This window comes from Carica papaya, chromosome 7 (assembly GCF_054855325.1).
Source record: "Carica papaya isolate Zhongbai chromosome 7, ASM5485532v1, whole genome shotgun sequence".
Lineage (NCBI taxonomy): Eukaryota > Viridiplantae > Streptophyta > Magnoliopsida > Brassicales > Caricaceae > Carica > Carica papaya.
Window position 1 is genome coordinate 27,680,092 of NC_142315.1, and position 18,764 is coordinate 27,698,855.

The window sequence follows — 18,764 nt, forward strand, 5'->3', positions numbered from 1 at the left end:
TTTGATTAAAGTAGTCCAATTCCCATATTAAATAATACCAATTTCAAACTAATATTTATATTCAATAAATACATAAAAATAATTTAAATTATTACAATATGACTTAAATAATTTTAATAATGATTTTTTATTATTACTGCATTCTGTCTCCTGCAGATCAATAGTATCCCCGCCCTAGACAGTTGAGGCAGCGTTGCACCCTGTTGCCATCGCAAGTAGGGCAAACACAGGGGTTGATACACACAGGATCATATAATGGCGACCACTTTATGCTCGCATTTCCTCCGCACAGCTTACATATATAAAACCCTTTTCCTCTACAAACCCCACAAGCCGACGCTGCCTTTTTCTACAAAATCCACAAAAAAAAAAAGATTTTAAAAAGAAAGTAGGCAGCTGAACAGACCAAGAGAATTACGGTGGTGATTTTCCATTTACCCGCTTTCCTTCCACCACAAACCTTAACCCACCAAGCGCCATTGAAGAAACCACGTTGAGAGTGAGTAATCCGCCGAAGATAACGGCAGCTGTCTTGCCCATCACGCGTATTGGCTTCGGTATCATCTCTTTCGACTATTAGTTTCGGAGAGGAATTTCGTCGAACAGTTAGTATGCACGTTCGTCACCTTATCAACATGCGCTGTCCTCGGTATTTCCTTTTCGCTTCTCGTTATCCTCGGACTCGTCTAGTTTTATGAAGGGAAGGTCCATTTTGATGAATGGCTGAAACATTATTGGGCCCAATATTTTATGGGCTCGTCCATTTTCACGAAAAGGCCAACAATTCATATGCTATTGATTCTAGTCCATTTTCATGACAAGCCCAATATTTTATGGGCTCCGGATCTAGTCCATTTTCATTAAAAGCCGAAAATTTTATGAGCTCTGGGTTCTATCCATTTTCATGAAAAGCTGCAAGATTGTTGGGCCCAAAGTTTTATTGGCTCTAAAAGCTGGGTTAGCTAGCCGCGCTCAGAATGACAAGTTAAAGTTTCTACCAATTGGAGAAGTGAAAAGTAAAGTTGAAAGATAAATAATTTGGTTGAGAAATTGATATGGGAATTGGATGAATTGAAGTTAATAGAAATGAAAAGATGGAAAGGAATCTGAATTGAATGAAGCCCAGTTGATGGGTATGCCACAAATGTTTAGGTAGTAATTGATGGACAGTGGAAGTTGAGGGATGGACCAATGACCAAATGGGCATGGTGGTCCAATTCTGTGTGCCCACAAAAGATCACATGGAGACCTCTCCTTTCTTATTACAATCTCTGTCAATCAATTATTTCGGCTACTTATTTTTCAACTCTGTATATCTTATTACGCCCATCCCAGCTCCTCAATTGGTGGATCATCATCTCCAATCATTTTGTTCATCTCACTTTCAGACGATCACAGCTTGGACTCACAATCAAGTGGTGGGATAGAGTTTATATCCAATGAATTTAATAATTGAGACTCTAATTTAGCATATTTAATTGAAACCTTTCCATAATTCAATGTTATTCATCAATATAAGTATATGTTTTTATATTTATATATATATATATATATAATGGAAAAATTATACAAGGGTATCATTAACATCTATTTCATTATCAAGAATTTTTGTTTCAATTTCAAAATTCTTAATTTATATAAACGTGACAAAGAAAATACACGACTACTATCTCGAATTTATTTGGAATGTAGGCGCCATTGGTCCCGAAGCATAGTTGGATGCAATTATTTTGTCCATTTGCAAGTTCTTTCCAATAACGTTTAGTTAGGTTCTATATTGAAATGTGATAAAAAAATATATATATATTTTTTAAAAAATTGTACATAACCATTATCTTAAATAAAAATAATTAATTAAATAAATAAATTGCATTCAAATTACTTTACAAATGATTTTATATAATTTTTTATGGGTGCAATATCACTTTTTATAAATTCTATAATCATACAGTAAAAAATATTATATATAAACTGTAGATACGCGTTTGATTATTATTATTTTACTTTGTTATAAATATATAATATAAATTATACATACGTCCAACTTTGTGGTTGACTTGTAAGGATATATTTGAATTAAAAAAAAAAAATGAATTGATTCAAAATTTATACATAAAAGTGGACCAACTGTCGGCTCAAGAAAATATCACATGATTTTCATGGTGGGATGTTCTTTCGAATCATTTCAATTTATTTTTTAATTTTAATTATTTCACGTGGTAAAGTTAAAACTATGAATTTGGTAAATAGGGCTAGGGTATATTTTTCTAACGGTCCAATAAAATGTTACTAATTTGGTGGTTGTAATAATCTTTAATCTACACTTAGAGAGGTATATTCTTTTTACTAGCATGTGAATTGCTTGCCATATATGTTTAGCCCTACCCGTGAATAAGTTTAGGCTAATCTAATCAAATTTATATAATAATTAAATTATTATGACCCTAATATATTAAGGCTATATACTTATAATACACCTAGATTTTTCAAACAAAAAATGATAATAATTTTGCATTAGGGTGGTAATAAAATTGGGTTTGCAAAAAAATTTAATTTAAGATAATATATTTTAAAATTTTATTGAAATTGATAATAATATGTTAATATTGTTAAGGTATAAATATAAATATAATAATTTTCCATCACGTTAAATTTTAGTAAATCAATTCCACTATATTATTAAAAAAAAAATCAATAATAATTATTTATATATGTATTATTATGCATGTGAATTATATGGGGGAGGCAGTTAAATTAGGTACTTGCAAAAACAAATTCTATACCTCAGAAGTCAAAATATATACAAATATTACATGTGTAAAATAATGTTAACTTACAAGAATGATTCTCGTGAATTAAAATATAAAATAATATTCTTCACCAAGAATTTTAGAAAAAAAGTTAGTTTAGGGAAAAATCAAGGTCAGGTGGTGGAAATTAGAAACTAAATTTGATTATTAAATAATTAATTATGTTAATCGTATTAATTAGCTTAAATTGAGAAGTTTAATTTGATTAGTCTGATACCCAATTCTGAAGACTTGAAACTCTTTTCAAACCCACTCCCTCCTCCCTCACCTGGTTGCTTCCTGAAGCCCAAAAAGTTTGACCAAAAATTAGGCAGAAGAAAAAAGGAGGAGCCAAAAAAAAAAAAAAAGGAAAAAAGAAAATATATTTTGACGTCATATTAGGACACGTGTCATGTCCCAAGAGCGTGTAAAACAAAATCCACCTTTTATTGCCAATCCTCTCGAATCTTCCCTTTTTTTAAAAAAAAACAAATCAAAAATTATATATTTATAATGAGAAGTGGATTTCCATTTATGCCCTTGGTGATGACGTGGCAAATAAAATCATATTTATGTCTGAATTTGTTCGGATAGTCCTATTATTATTATTTTTTTTTACGCACCAAGAGACAAAAAATCTGTTGCCTGCATTTTCAAAATGTTGGGCCCATGCAATCAGTTTGGGCCCCAAATAACCCCTTGAATTTACGGTTTTGCCCCTGCTTTCTTTTCCCAAAAAAATGAATTTTCACTTTGGAATCAAGTTAAATTATTAATTTAGCCTAAGAATTTTAATTTTAATTTTAATTTTAAATATATATATATTTTGTTAATTTTGAAAAAAAAAAATTCCACTAATAGTAGTTGAAGTAAATGTAAGTTTAGTAAAAAAAATTAAATTTATTCTAAACATTAACATAAAAATACTCGTAAAAAATAATAGAAGTAATTAGATTGTCAATAGAGTAATTATAATGTCTAATTAAAAATTAATTAATGATGAAATTAGGGTAAATGGGGGATTCCAACTTAAATGTACAACCTACCCCAGATAATAAAAAGTAGTGTTTAATCATGTTTAATTAAAATAAAGCATTTAATTAAGTTACTCCTTTCAACATAACGAGGCCATTCTATAAGGGGGGTCATAATGTCTTATTGTGCCTTTTTTAAATCACTCGGTGCTTAAGCTAATTTGTATACGTATTAAATATTTATATTTACTTTTTTATTTTTAAAATAAATCATTAAATTAGGGTAGCATTGTTGGAAACTTAGTTGATATAATTTGAAATTTTTAATATATACTATTTTTCATTTATTTTAAATATGTTGCTGATATTAGTTCACACTTTTAAGTTCTAATAAATATGCATTAGATCGTATTTTGGATTTATTTTTTTTTAACGGTTAATTTTTAAGTACTTTATCAGTACACTTACTTTCGATTCGTAAAAAATTTGAATAAAGATAATATTTTAATTTTTTATTAATTTATGTGTACTTTAAATTATATTATGTAATCTAATTAAGAATTAAAAATTTAAAAATACAAAATAATTAAATATGTAAACGTAAATTATCTAATTATGCATCATATATATGTATGTTATTTAATTTAATTTTTTTTCCTGAAATGATTTCTTTGTAGATTCAGATAAAACCAACAACCATCCTATAATAGCAAAAATAAAATGAAAGGGGACTGTTTCTAAAAGAGTCAAATTAGGGACCAATAGAGTCTTCCTAACTAAGACGTTGACCACCTGTATGCAAGATCTAAGAACCCAACTAATAATAAAACTATAAAATTGATGTGGAACCAAAGATCAACCAATGTGATCAAGAACTCACACAATTTCATTCAAGGCACCAAAAAAATTTGATCATATGAAAACCCTCCCTACTTAACTCTCTATCAAGAATGATAGAAATTAGCATTATTGAGAAAAGGAGAATTAAAATAAGAATGAAAAAATACCACAAGAAATTATCTTGATAAATAGATATATTCATTGCTCAACAAGAAGGATGAAGACACATCTCTTGAATAAGACTCGCAATATTATTACTTTTTAATCTTGGATGCTTGCAATGAAGACTTGATGACCTATTTATAGGGTAACCCATGTGAATAAAATAGTAATAAAAATCTCTTAATTAAAATTATAATTACATAGGAAATTAATTAAAAATAAAGTTTAAATTCCTAAATAGGTGTAATTACATAAGAAATTAATTAAAATTAAAGTCTAAATTCTTAATTATGATAGATATGATCTTTCCAATTTTCTTGACCAGTTGTTTTCTTTTCTTACCCATTTTCATCATGTGCTTAAAGGCAATTGATAAGATCATTATGCCCTTAGATTAATTGGTTGGGTAATTTATTTCGTTGGACTTCTTTAGTGGATCCAAACCCATCTTCCTCATTAATCCAAGCTTGGATAAAGAATTGGAAAGCTTGTCGTAATCCTTGGGTCTGCCTCCTTATTATGGGCCCACTTGGCATAATGATGTCTTTTCCATGTGACCCAAAATGATCCATGCTCGCATCATCTCCCTCCTTTTCAAGATGATTCGTCCTCGAATCTGGACCTACATCAAAAAAGGAAAGGTCAGCAATATTAGAGGTTGTGGAAATGCGATACATACCTGAGAGGTCTATCTTGTAAGTGTTGTCGTTGATAGGCTTCAAGATTTGGAACGGGCCGGCTCTTCTAGGGTCCAGTTTTGACTTCCTTTATTTAGAAAATCTTTCTTTCCTCATAAAGACCCATACCTAATCTCCAAGTTGAAATGTGACTTGTTTTCTCCCTTTATTGGCTCTACAGGCATATGATTCGTTCTTTTTCTCCAAGTGTTCCTCTGCCTTTTAGTGTATAGTTTTGACTAACTCTGCTCTTTGTTGTCCATCAAAATTAACAAGTTCCTATAAAGGTAAATGAGTTAAATCAAGTGGGGTTAGTGGGTTAAACCCATATACAATCTCAAAAGGAGATAAGTCGGTGAAAGAGTGAATAGTCCTGTTATAAGCAAACACCACTAAAGGTAAATACTCTTCCCATGTTTTTAAATTTTTTTCAGTTATCACCCTTAATAGGGCTCCTAGAATCCTATTAACTACTTTTATCTGTCCATCAATCTGGGGATGACATACAGTAGAAAATAACAGTTTAGTCCCCAATTTGTGCCACAAGACTCTCCAAAAGTGACTTAGGAACTTGACATCTCTACCACTAACTATGTTCCTGGGGATACCATGTAGCCGTATGACATCATTAAAAAATAGATTGGTTATATTCGTTGCATCATCTGTTCTATGACACACTATAAAGTGTGCCATTTTACTGAACCTATATATTACAATGAATGTACTATTACTTCATCGCTTAGTCCTTGGTAACCTTAACATAAAATCCATAGACACATCTATCCATGATGCTGAGGGAATGGGTAGCGGAGTGTAAAGTCCATCCGGTAAGGACTAGACTTTGCCTACCTACATGCAATACACCTCCCACACACTTGCTCTACATCCATGTGCATGTTAGGCCAGTAAAAGTGTTCCTGTAGGATACTTAGAGTCTTAGCTACCCTAAAATGTCCTATGAGTTCCCCGCTATGTGACTCACGTACTTACAGTTCCCGTTCGGAGCATACAAGTGCACACAATTTTCCATCTTTAAACAAAAACTCATTGTGCCTGTAGAACTTCTGAAAGACACATATTTTACATGTTGCATAAACATTGGCAAAGTCATTATCATTGGGAAAGAATTCCTTAATATACTCGAAGCCAAGCAATTTAGAACTAAGAGTTGTAAGTAATACATACCTACGTGACAATGCATCTGCTACAATATTATCCTTACATTTCTTGTACTTGATGATATAAGGAAATGTTTCAATGAATTCTACCCACTTACCATGTCGGCGGTCGAGCTTACCCTGTCTCTTTAGATGTTTTAATAATTCATGATTTGTGTGGATCACGAACTCTTTGGGTAAGAGATAATGCTGTCATACCTCAAGTGCTCTCATTAGTGCATATAATTTTTTTTTTCGTAGGTGGAGTAATTAAGAGGTGCACTATTGAGCTTTTTACTAAAATAGGCAATGGGGCGCCCTTCCTGTAGCAGTACTACTCCTACACTGATACCTGAAGCATCACATTCAAGCTCAAATATTTTGTCAAAAATTTGGTAATGCTAGAATATGCGCAGTACACAACTTTTCTTTAAATAAAGTAAAAGCATTTTCCTGTTTGTCAATCCATATAAATTTTATCATTCTTAATAAGTTCATTTAAAGGTACAGCTATAGAACTGAAATCCCTTATAAACCGTCGGTAGAAACTAGCTAGGTCATGGAAACTCCTCACCTCGCTTGCAGTCTTAGGCATCGGCCAATCTCTAATGGCTTTTACTTTCTCATCATCTACTTCGATATCCTCTATGCTAATAATAAAACAGAAAAAGATTAGTTTTTCACTACAAAAGATACACTTTTTGAGGTTAGCATACAACTTTTCTGTTCATAATATCTCTATGACACTTTTAATATGCTTAACATGATCTTCTAATGATTTGCTATATATTAAAATGTCATCAAAGTAAACAATTACAACTTACCAAGATATGGCCGTAAATATGATTTATTAAACGCATGAAGGTGCTAGGAGCATTAGCCAACCCAAAAGGCATAACCAACCACTCATACAAACCGTATTTCATTTTGAGGGCAGTCTTCCATTCATCTCTAGGATTCATATGGATTTGATGGTAGCCACTCTTCAAGTCAATCTTGGTGAAGATGTTTTCACCGTTTAACTCGTTGAGCATATCATCGAGTCGGGGAATGGAGTGTCTATACTTAACCATAATTTTATTCACGGCTCGACAATCCACACATGTCCTCTAAGACCTATCCTTCTTGGGTACCAACGGGACTGATACTGCACAAGGACTCAAACTTTCACGAATATATCCCTTCTCCAATAGCTCCTCTACCTGTCTCTGAAGCTCATTTATCTCCTCGGGATTGCTTTAGTAGGTGGGGCGGTTGGGAATTGATGATTCGGGGGCAAAGTCGATATGGTGTTCGATCCCTCGTATTGGTGGTAATCCATCTGGTATCTCTTTTGGAAATACATCCTCAAATTTTTGTAAAACAGACAACAAAATACTAGGCAAATAGGGGCTAAGGTCAGTTAAACTCAAATAAGCCTCATTATACTGAAGTACAATTAGACATTGTTTTTCACAATATGCTCTCCTCAACACTCTCTCCCTCACAAGTACACTTTTTTTCTATCGTTTCTCTTCTGTCACTAGGTCTTCTATTTTATTTTGGGTCTTTTACTCTTTCAGTAAGCCTTTTTTTTTGCCTCTTTATCACTCAGTAGGCCTTCTATTTTCTTTTAGGCCTCTTTTTGTTCACTCATTGGGCCTTTTTTTAGGCCTTTTTTGTTTCTTTTTCTTTTTGTGCTATTATTTCTTCCATTGATTTTTTGGTTTTAAACTGGTCTTCACATACCTCCTTAGGTGTCAATGGGATGAGAGTGTGAGTTTGTTCGTTGAAGATAAAGGCATAACAGTTCTTAAAATCGTTATAAGTAACTCGCCAGTCATATTGCCATGGTCACCCTAATAACATGTGACTAGCATGCATAGGTACAACATCACAAAGAACTTGATCATGATATCTTCCTATGGTGAAAGTTATCATTACCTGCTTGTTTACTACGATATCTCCACACTCATTCAGCCACTATAGTCGGTATGGGTTAGGGTGCTTGGTACAAGCTAATCCCAACTTCTCAATAAGTGTTGTGCTGGCTACATTGGTGCAACTACCTCCATCAATGATCATGGTGCATACTGTTCCATTCACAAGACACCTTGTATGGAATATGTTCTCTCTTTGATCATCCTCCTCCTTTATTTAGATGTTGAGGGCTCTCCTTATAACTAGGGACTCTCCTTGAACTGGATACTCATTCTCCTCATCCTTATCCTCTAGTGATGACATGCTATTGCTTTTAAAGTCGCTATCAATCTTGTTATTGTCTCTTAACAGCATCATCCTCAGATTTGGCCATTGGGAAACAATGTACTTAGATCCTAAACACCTTAAACATTTGATAGTGCTATGTTTCTGAGATGAGATAAGTGTTTTACCTTTACACTCGGGTGTGGCTGCCTTCTCCTTTTTTTGCCTCAACTCCCTTCATTTCCTCTTTCTTTGGCCATCTTGAGTTAAAGGTAGGAGTGGTATGGAATGTTCCCTCACCTTCACTTTTTAGTTGTTTCTCAATCTTCATGACCATGTGGACTATGTCTAATTCCACCATATTGGCGATGTCTCTGTTGAGATCTCCGAGGAATCTCGCCATGGTTGCTTTGGGATCTTCTTCTATACTAGCTCTTATCATAGCCATCTCTATCTCTTTATGGTAGTCCTCAATAAATATAGACCCCTGCGTTAAACACTATAACTTTTGGTGTATTTCTCTATAGTAGTAAGAGGGTGCAAACCTTTTTCACATGATTGTTTTCATCTCTCTTCAAGAGAAAATTGGTCGTTCTCCAATACGCCATTTAGTAAGGAGTAATTGATCCCACCATACGAAGGCGTAGTCAATGAACTCTACCGCTGCTAGTTTGATCTTTTTTTCTTCATGGTAATTATGGCAATCAAAGACTAGTTCTATCTTCCTTTCCCACTCCAAGTATGCTTCAACATCATTTTTACTCTTGAAATGTGGTATTCTCATCTTGATGGAATCAATATTACTATCCCTCCTTTTTTTCTCTCTTCTCCACCCTATCTTCCTCCTCATCATTATAAGGCCCAGCCTCATCGTCATGGTGTTGAGTCCTAGGTCGTCTTGTGTTTGGGTCCTTTGTCTTACCTCACTTCGGCCACCACTTAGATTATCCACTTTTTTTACTGAGCAGTGTCAATTTTGCTTGCATATCCTCCAGAAAGAGTCTTATGTCAGCAGGACTTTGGTGTTCACTTGACATTTTTAGAAAAGAGTTCCTGCAACAGAGGTTAGTAATCACAAATAAAGATTCCTCACTAATTCTCTCGTGTTTTACTCACTTGGTCTTTAACCTCTGATATTCTCAAATACTCTTCCTTTTTACCTTTCTATCTCCTACCCTCAAGTTAAGTGTCGGATAGATTTTCTTAAATCAAAGTATTCTCAAGTATTGTTTTAAGACGCTGCAAAGAGTCCTATAAAATAAATACTGCACTAATACTAGAAACAAGAGTGCAACACACAAAGGAAGAAGTAGTGTGCTATCGATTGCGTTAGGCTATAAGATGCAATTTAGATGCTTAGATGTATTAGGGAACTAAAGCTTATAACAATAAAAAAAACTAAGAGTAGAAAAAAAAAATTGACGATTTATAGAAGATGTAGGGATTCAGTATCGCCCCAAGGGAAAATCTGAAAGATATTCCTACCAATCTATTCCCGATGTACGTTGCGTTCGAAAAAAAAAAGAAGGCTTTAAGGAACTGTGTAAGTGTGGAAGCACATGATTGTAAAAAAAAATTGTAGAATAAAAGGGGCTTTTGCCTTATGAAGATGTGGTTCTTGCACCGTTTCAAAGAAGGATGATTGAGTACCAAAAGGGTAAGTACTTTCTTGAAGGGATTTCTTTTCTTTGTTTCCTTTTTTTTCTTATTTTTTTTTTCTCTTTTTTTTTTTTGCACAGGAAACAAAATTGCAAGAAAAGTAGATTAAAAAAATTGGTACTCAACAATGATTTTATCAAGCTAAGAAAGCGTCAATTGACGTTATGTCTTGCTTGGATCAATGTATGAGATAATCATTTCTTTAAGTAAATGAATAAAAAAAGACAAATAAATGGTGCAAGAATCTAAAAGTACAAAAGTAAAAGATAATAGATCTAGATGTAGCCAAAACTCTGATACTAAATGATGCAGAACCCAAGATTAACCAACGTAATCATGAACTTATACAATTTCATTCAAGACACCAAAGAACCCTCCCTACTTAACCTTTTATCAAGAATGATAGGAACTAAGATCACTGAAAAACTGATAATTAAAACAAGAATGGAAAAACACCACAAGGAATTACTTTAGTAAGTAGATCCACTCCTTACTCAACAAGAAGGATGAAGACATCTCTTTTGAATAAGACTCACAATATTCTTAGTTCTTAATCTTGCATGCTTACATATGATAGATATGGTCTTCCCCCTTTTCTTGGCCAATTGCTTCATTTTCTTATCCATTTCCATCATGTACTTGAAGACAGTTGATAAGACCATTATGCCATTGGATTAATTGATTGGGTAACTTGTTTATTTGGGCTTCTTTAGTGGATCCAAACCCATCTTCCTCATTAATCTAAGCTTGGATGAAGAGTTGAAAAGCTTGTTGTAATCCTTGGGTGGTTTAGCTCCTTGTTATGGGCCCACTTGACATGATGATGTCTCTTCCATGTGGCTCAAGATGATCTATGCTCACATAAAAAATGTTTGGTGAATTTAAAAACATCATCATTTTATAAATCAAACTCTCTTAAGTATTTACATTGTGGATTGAGTTCTCAAGATAAACTCTACACATATGTTTTCATAATTATATCCTGTATACTCCCACCTTACGACAATTACAATATGTTGTAGTGCAGCTTGTGGGACTAAACTTATTATCAATAGAACATTCTAAGTAGCAAAATACAGATTAATTAAATCAGATACCTTTGTTGGGTCATGACAATTAATATGCTGATATTGAGACAAGTTCCCTAGTTATGGAAAGAGCTACTAATCCAACCAAATATCAATACTATATACATAACCTACCATTTGTTGCAACTCATTCTTTAATAGCTAACGACCAACTAGAATATTACAGTAAGAGTAACTCAGGTGAGAGTCCAAATGTGCATTATAAAAATCCCATTGTTAAAAGCATTTAACTTGTAATAATTTTTGTAACGGCCCCAGAAAATTTAAAAGAAAATGCATATAATAATTTAAGTGCAGAAGTGAAATAAAGGTTAAGGTTAACATCCTTTACACGATAACTCAAAAATACTAACAAACATCATGGAACAAATTCTCTGAAAGAAATACGAGAAATGGAAAGAAATAAAGGAAACTATAAAGTATCTAGCATCTACTCGTAGCCTTATTGCGGATCGAGCTTGAGAACCGGGTCCTCCTGATCTGAAATGGTTAAATAAGGGGTGAGCTACACTAGTCCAGTAAGGACATCACACTATATCACCGGCACAGAAGTAAAGGTTGGTAGAAAATAAAAAATAATGGAGTACAAAATTTAAACCAATACATTCATTAACAATAAAACCATTTTCCCTTTTACTTACCATTGGGGAATATGTGGAAACAACCTATAAAGACAATAACATCATACAGATCATAACTTCATGCACAACTAATAACATAGAACATATCATAAATCTATATTTATTAACAATAACTAATCATCACTGTTTTCTCGTTTTACCAGTTTACTAGTATCCATGGGGATTCATAGGGGTGTCCCCGCTACACGTGAACCATTTTCCTTAACAATCTTAATTCCAAGGCCGTCCCCATATCCCATCCGCTATGAGCGCCAAGACATTAAACCTCAATACCCCGTTCGGTATGAGGATGAAGCGGGCCGTCCCCATACCCCGTCCGGTATGAGCGCCAAATGACCAAGTCTCCATACCCCGTCCGAATGAGACAACGTTCACGGTAGAATTTTCTATGAACCCGATCCGTCTACCATCTCCCAGGATATCTAGTGAGGCTGTCATCTTATCTGTTTATTAGATCACATCCCTTACTTGTTTATCCTTAATTTTCGTTACTAAATTAAACATGATCACATAAACAATGAACATGCACCCAGTAATACCATCATATCTTAAATCCCAAAATCACACAGTGGTCAAGTAATACAGTAATACATACATTTAAAACCATAGAATAAATAAAACAGATACCATCATGTATTTAAACTGTAAAATAAATCAACAGAAATCAATAGAAAACAATGTCCGATTTCGAACTCCATTAGCAATCTGTAATTAATTATGCATATTTATCTAACTTGTACAAAGGACCGTAGTATTATTTATTCAAACTTCACATCCATGATAGAAAATAGGGTGAGGGGTCCTTACCTGATTTGACGTCGAAAACTAAATGGTTACTGCGCCTACGGGCGGTAATTGGGTTCCCTAAATCTTCCTTCGGGAACTAAAACGCGCTTACGGTATCTACACATGTCCCAAATAACCCAAAAATTAGACACAGGGCCTACTCAGCCAATTTTGGAATTCCAGCACGGTGGCTCTGCCGTGCTCTGGTGACGTCGCCGCCGTCGCCCACAACGGCGACTCGCCTCAGGTTGGCTGTTTTCGACCGTTTTCGGCCGAATTCAACCAAACTTGCATCGGTTCCTGCGAGAAAACACACTTAGGGCCCTCGGTGGGAAAAAAAAACGAAAACAAACTGAAACCGAATGCGATTAAATAGGAAGTGAATCTGGACCGTTCATTGCGACTCAATCTGAACCATTCATCGTGATTCAATCTGGGTCGTTCGTGCGCGATCCAATTTGGGTCATCCGTGCGCGCAGGAACGGATCTCAGTCGTTCGATCGCGCGCACACGGATTGCCCACGTGGTCCCCCCCCCCCCCCCTCGCGGGCCTCCAGTGTCAGCGCCTCTGCCTCCTGGCGCGTCCTGATTGGTTGGGGTTACTGACTGGACATCTGACATTGCGTAATTTTTTTAAATTACGTTTTGACCATCGGTTTCTGATTTTTCTTTCAAAAATATCAACAGAACCTAAATTTTCATCCATTTTTTCTAAAATTATTTTCAATTAAATCTTTAACTAATTTTTCACCCTTTTTATTATTATTATTATTATTTTATTAAATCAAATTAAAATAAAATAATTTAAATTCAATTCAATTAATAAATAATTATATTTATTAAAAAATAAAAAAATAAATAAATATTGGGTGTTACAATTTCTCTAACAAAGAATATGGATATTGGAATAGTCTCGAAGACTTGTTTTACTAACATGGCCTTATTAAAGCTATGAAAATAGTGAAACCCCACACCACTTTTACTCTTGGGTTGACACATTTTTTATTAGGTTAGCAAGTAGATTTTGTTTTCACCTCATTTATTCCCCATCAAAATCTTAAAATTAATCATTTCATTTGCTGGAAAATAGACTCTAAGAGGAGGAAAATACTCATAATGTAAGTTGGAATAAGATATTTAATGGATTTTAACATGATTTCTCTTTTGGTCCTTGATAACTTTGTCATTCTCCAACCTTGAATTTTCTTTGCGATTTTGACCTCCATGGTACTAAAGCCAGTCAACAACTACAACTGTTGGAAGAACCAAATATTGGGTTTGGGCATCCACTATATTTACCTTAATGTGTGCTTAATTGATTTTCATTGGTATCGTCCAACACATTTTGGAAAGGAAATTGATTTTTTAAAATTGATAGCTTGGTTGGAGGCATCTTCATACTACTTTACGATATTTTAATAGTGCTGACCTCGTCTATATTAGTTCTTCCAAAAAAATGATACTATCATCTGCAATAGTAAATAATTAATTGTAAGAGTTTCTACGCAGATTTTGATCTGATGTATATTGTCAAGATTATCTCCCTTAGGAGAACCCTTGTAGGAGATAAAGAGTCACCTTATAGGAGACCCCTCGAAGAGAAAATAATGTCACTAGGGACTCTATTGATGGTGGTGCCTATGCCATTGATATTACACAACTTATTATTAAATATATAGCACGCTTATGAAAACAATTTTAGTAATATACTCTGTAAAAAAGACTAGTCTATCCTATCATAGACTTCATTAATGTTATGTTTTATAGTTTTTCAAAAAGTGAAGACTTTCTAGTACAATGAGAACATTATTAGCGATTAATCTAGTTAGAATAACATGTAGATTATAATTAGTGTATGATTTTTAATAGAAGAACTTTCAATCTATTAGTTGTACATTTCGTAATTAACTTTATGACAATATTACAAAGGTTCATAAGGTGATCGATTATACGAGAGAGTGGATGGACTCGGAGACTTTTGGGATGAGCCTAATGAAGGTTTAATTGACATTATCAAGAGATACATCATTAAATACATTGAAAAAAGAAATATGTAACATCATTTTTAACAACTTTTTTAAAATGTTTTTAATAAAAGACATAAAAGAATATGTAAGTATAGGTACGAGTAGTGTTTTAAGTAATTCTTTAATAAATTGACCCAAAAAAATATAACATTATTATATATTATATATTGCCGACTTTCGAGCATGTAATGGGCACAAAATTGAATTAATGGCTCCTCAACTTGAGACCTTATTGATAAATGCACCGAAAGGTCAACTCTTCTATATACTGAACATATGTTGACTTCTATAATATATATATATATATATATATTCATGGGTGTTTATCCGTATTAGTAAATAATTTGTTGGACCTTGTTTTTTTCCAATTAAAGTAAACGAAAAAAATAATCAGTAATCTTTAATGATATATTAATTATCATATTATATATTATCTATGCATCAATTGACATTCTTTAGTTTCAGGCATTTTTTATAGTTTTTTTTTATATAAAATTTTTAAATTGACTTTACTTATTTTTTATAATTTTTTTTTTGCAATACAGTTTTCATTAAAAGTATTTTTTATATTATTAAAATTAATAATGTATTTTCTATAATATATATAAAAATATTAGCAATAACAACAAGTTTCAATACTGTAGTTCAAATAAATTTGTCGTGATTTCATATTAATAAATTAAAAAATCTGCACATTTTATGATAAATTTTTTAAATTATAAATAATAATTTTTTTTTTCTATTATGATTTTCCGTCACCATAAATAAAAAGAATGAAAGAACTTCAAAAGTTACATTATAATTTAGAAGATTTATCGTAGAACATGCAATTTTCTTTCGTTATGAATTTAGATATATTTCCGATTCAGTTTCAGATCTATTTAATTTGATATGAATATGTTGGTTTTATTTATATTTAATTTTTAAATCTATTTTATTCTCTATATTAAATTAGTGCTTAAAATACAATATATAATAAATGACATATGCGAACTATTTTACATAGTTACATTTATGTTATTTTTGAGATGTATAATAGTATTAAAATTTATAAATAATTTGTATAAGTTGTAGTTTACTTGAGTTCCTTGTTAAGATTATAAATAATTTTTTTTAATATATTTTTAAGTAAAAAAAGAACACTTATTTTTAACAATACTATTTTTAGTTAAAAGTTTCAAAATAATTTATATAAGTTGTTTTATTATTTTAGAACATTGATTATCTTGTGGTAGTTGTAATGCCCAAATTTAATATAATATAAATTAAATTAATTTATAAATATAATTTTTTAATTTTTTAATTTTAATTTAGTGTAAAAATAAAGAAAATTTGATGAAGTATGAAATTGAAAACGATTTTGGAGAAAATAGATGAAAATTTGGATTATGGATATATTTTTGAAAGAAAAATCAGAAAACGAAAGTCAAAATATAATTTAGAAAACTTGTACCATGTAGAATGCCCAATCAGCAGTCCCGACGAAACAGAATGCGTCACATGGCAATGGACGTTGACGCGGTGCCGCGTGGGAGGCCACGCGGGCGATCTGCATGCACGCAATCGAATGGCCCAGATCTGTTCCTGCACACACGGACGGCCTGGATGAGTTCCCTCCCCAAATGCGATCGGACGACCAGATTTAAATGCGATCAACGGTCCAGATCTACTTCCTATTTAAATGCGATTGGATGATCCATATTAGATTACGATGGACGGTCCAGATTCACTCCCTATTTAATCGTAATTAAACGATCCAGATCAAACGTGATACACGGTCCACATTAAATTGGAACGAATATAAATAACCCTCTTCACACCAAACCCTAACCCTAGCCGCCAGACACCATCGCTGGAGAAGAAGACCCAGTCGCTGGGAAGGAGAGCTGTTGCCACCCGCCGCTGTGCCGGAGCTACTTCCGACTGCCAAAAGAGGTAAAAATTTCTCTATTTGCTTGGAATTCAATTTTAAAAACCTGTATGGCCAAATCGGAGCAAAAGGATCGGCCGATTGGCAGGAAATTGCGGGCAAAGTCCGACGACACCGTCACGAGGAATTTCACAAAACACCTATGATGAACCCCTTTCTGATTCCCGTTATGCGTAATTTTTTTACTATTGTGATCACCATTTCCTTCTCTATAGGTTGATTGGAGCAAAACACCCAACCGCAACGTGAGCTGGAGGAGCTGCCGCACTGGAGAGCCTCGTCGCCGGTGAGTTTTGGTTTTTTGTATTTTTTGACCAACTGAGGCTACTTAACGTATTTTCTCGTAGAGATTGATGCAAAATCGACCGAAAACGATCAAAGATAGCCGACTCGAGGCAGATCACAACCGCGGGCGGCAGCACTATTGCCGGAGTACGGTGGAGCTGCCGCCCTGGAATTCCAGAATTGGCCAAAAATGGGTCCTGAGACTGATTTTGGATTTTTTGGGATATTTGTAGATATTTATAGCGTGTTTTAATTTCTGAAAAAAATTCACAGAACCCAAGAATTGGCAGTAGGCGCAGTTAATAGCTTAGCTTTTTAGGTATCAAATTGAGTAAGAATCCCTCACTCTATTCTCTGTTATGGAATTGAAGTCTAAATAAATAATAATACGGTATTTTGTGTAATTTAAAAGATATTCATAATTAATTACGGGTTACTAATAGAGCCAGAACCGGAAATTATCTATTGTTGATTTTGTTGAATTATTTTACAATTAATTGCATGATAGTATTTCATTGATCAATTTTATAGTTTTGAATGCGTGTATTGTTTAATTTATGTGATTACCATTGAATTAGAAAATGAAGACTAAAGAAAAGCAAAAACTTGTGTGATTAAGTAAATGGATGAAACGAGAGGCTCACTGGATATCTTGGGAGATGGTGGACGGACTGGGTATAATAGAAAACCCTACCATGAATGTTGTCTCATACCGGACGAGGTATCGAGACTTTGTAATTTGGCGCTCATACCAAACGGGGTATGGAGACGATCCGTTTCACCCTCATACCGGATGAGGTATTGAGGTTTAGTAATTTGGCACTCATACCGGATGGAGTATGGTGACAGCCTGTTAATTGAGAATGTTAAAGGCAAGGGTTCACGCGTAGCGGAGACATTCCTATGAACCCCCATGGATACCAAGAGACTGATGTAAATGGACAGTTGTTCTTTGATTTATTGAATATAGATTTATAAGTGTGCATGTTATCGATTGCATATGAAATCATGATAAGTGGTATGTTATTGTCTTTATAGGTTGTTTTTATAAATCTCGATACGATAAGTGGACGGTAAATGATTTTATTATTAATAAATGAATTTGTTTAATTAAGTGCTTCATCAGTTGTTATGATTTTCTACCAACCTACATTTATATATCGCTGAGTAGTGTGATATTCTTACTGGGTTAGTGTAGCTTATTTCTTATTTAATCATTTTAGATCAAGAAGATCAGGATCCAGAGTCCGATCCACAAGATGGTTGCGAGTAGGATGCTAGTTTTATTTATTTTCTGCTTATTTCCTTATTTTTTTGTATTTCTTTCAAAATGGTAATTCCCGTAGTACTATTCGGTACTTTAAGTTATTGTGTAAGGGATGTAAACCTTAACCATTTATTTCGCTTCCGTGCTTAATTTATAATTTATTTTTTTTGGACATTTCGAGATCGTTACATACATATTAATAAAAAACTAGATATTTTACCAGAACTTAAAAAGAAATAAATTATAAATTGAATGCAAAAATAAAATAATAAAGTTAGAGTTTACATTCTTTATACAA

The 18,764-nt window shown here is 33.2% G+C and overlaps 1 protein-coding gene across 1 annotated transcript; it reads right to left on the reverse strand.

Annotated features, from left to right (window-relative positions):
• LOC110812703 (plastid transcriptionally active protein) lies at positions 1 to 699 on the reverse strand. The gene is made up of 2 exons (XM_022039532.2): positions 439 to 699; positions 1 to 349 (listed from the first exon to the last, which is right to left on the reverse strand). Exons 1-2 carry the CDS (start codon positions 562 to 564, stop codon positions 158 to 160), a joined length of 318 nt encoding a protein of 105 aa, XP_021895224.1. The 5' UTR covers positions 565 to 699; the 3' UTR covers positions 1 to 157.
• Positions 700 to 18,764: the final 18,065 nt, after the last annotated feature.

Bases quoted from the DNA above. Each gene is read 5' to 3' on its own strand.
- LOC110812703 (XM_022039532.2), bottom strand. From the start codon at position 564: ATGATACCGAAGCCAATACGCGTGATGGGCAAGACAGCTGCCGTTATC. The intron at 350-438 runs GTAAATGGAAAA...TGGATTTTGTAG, and splicing joins TTGTGGTGGAAGGAAAGCGG to AAAAAGGCAGCGTCGGCTTG.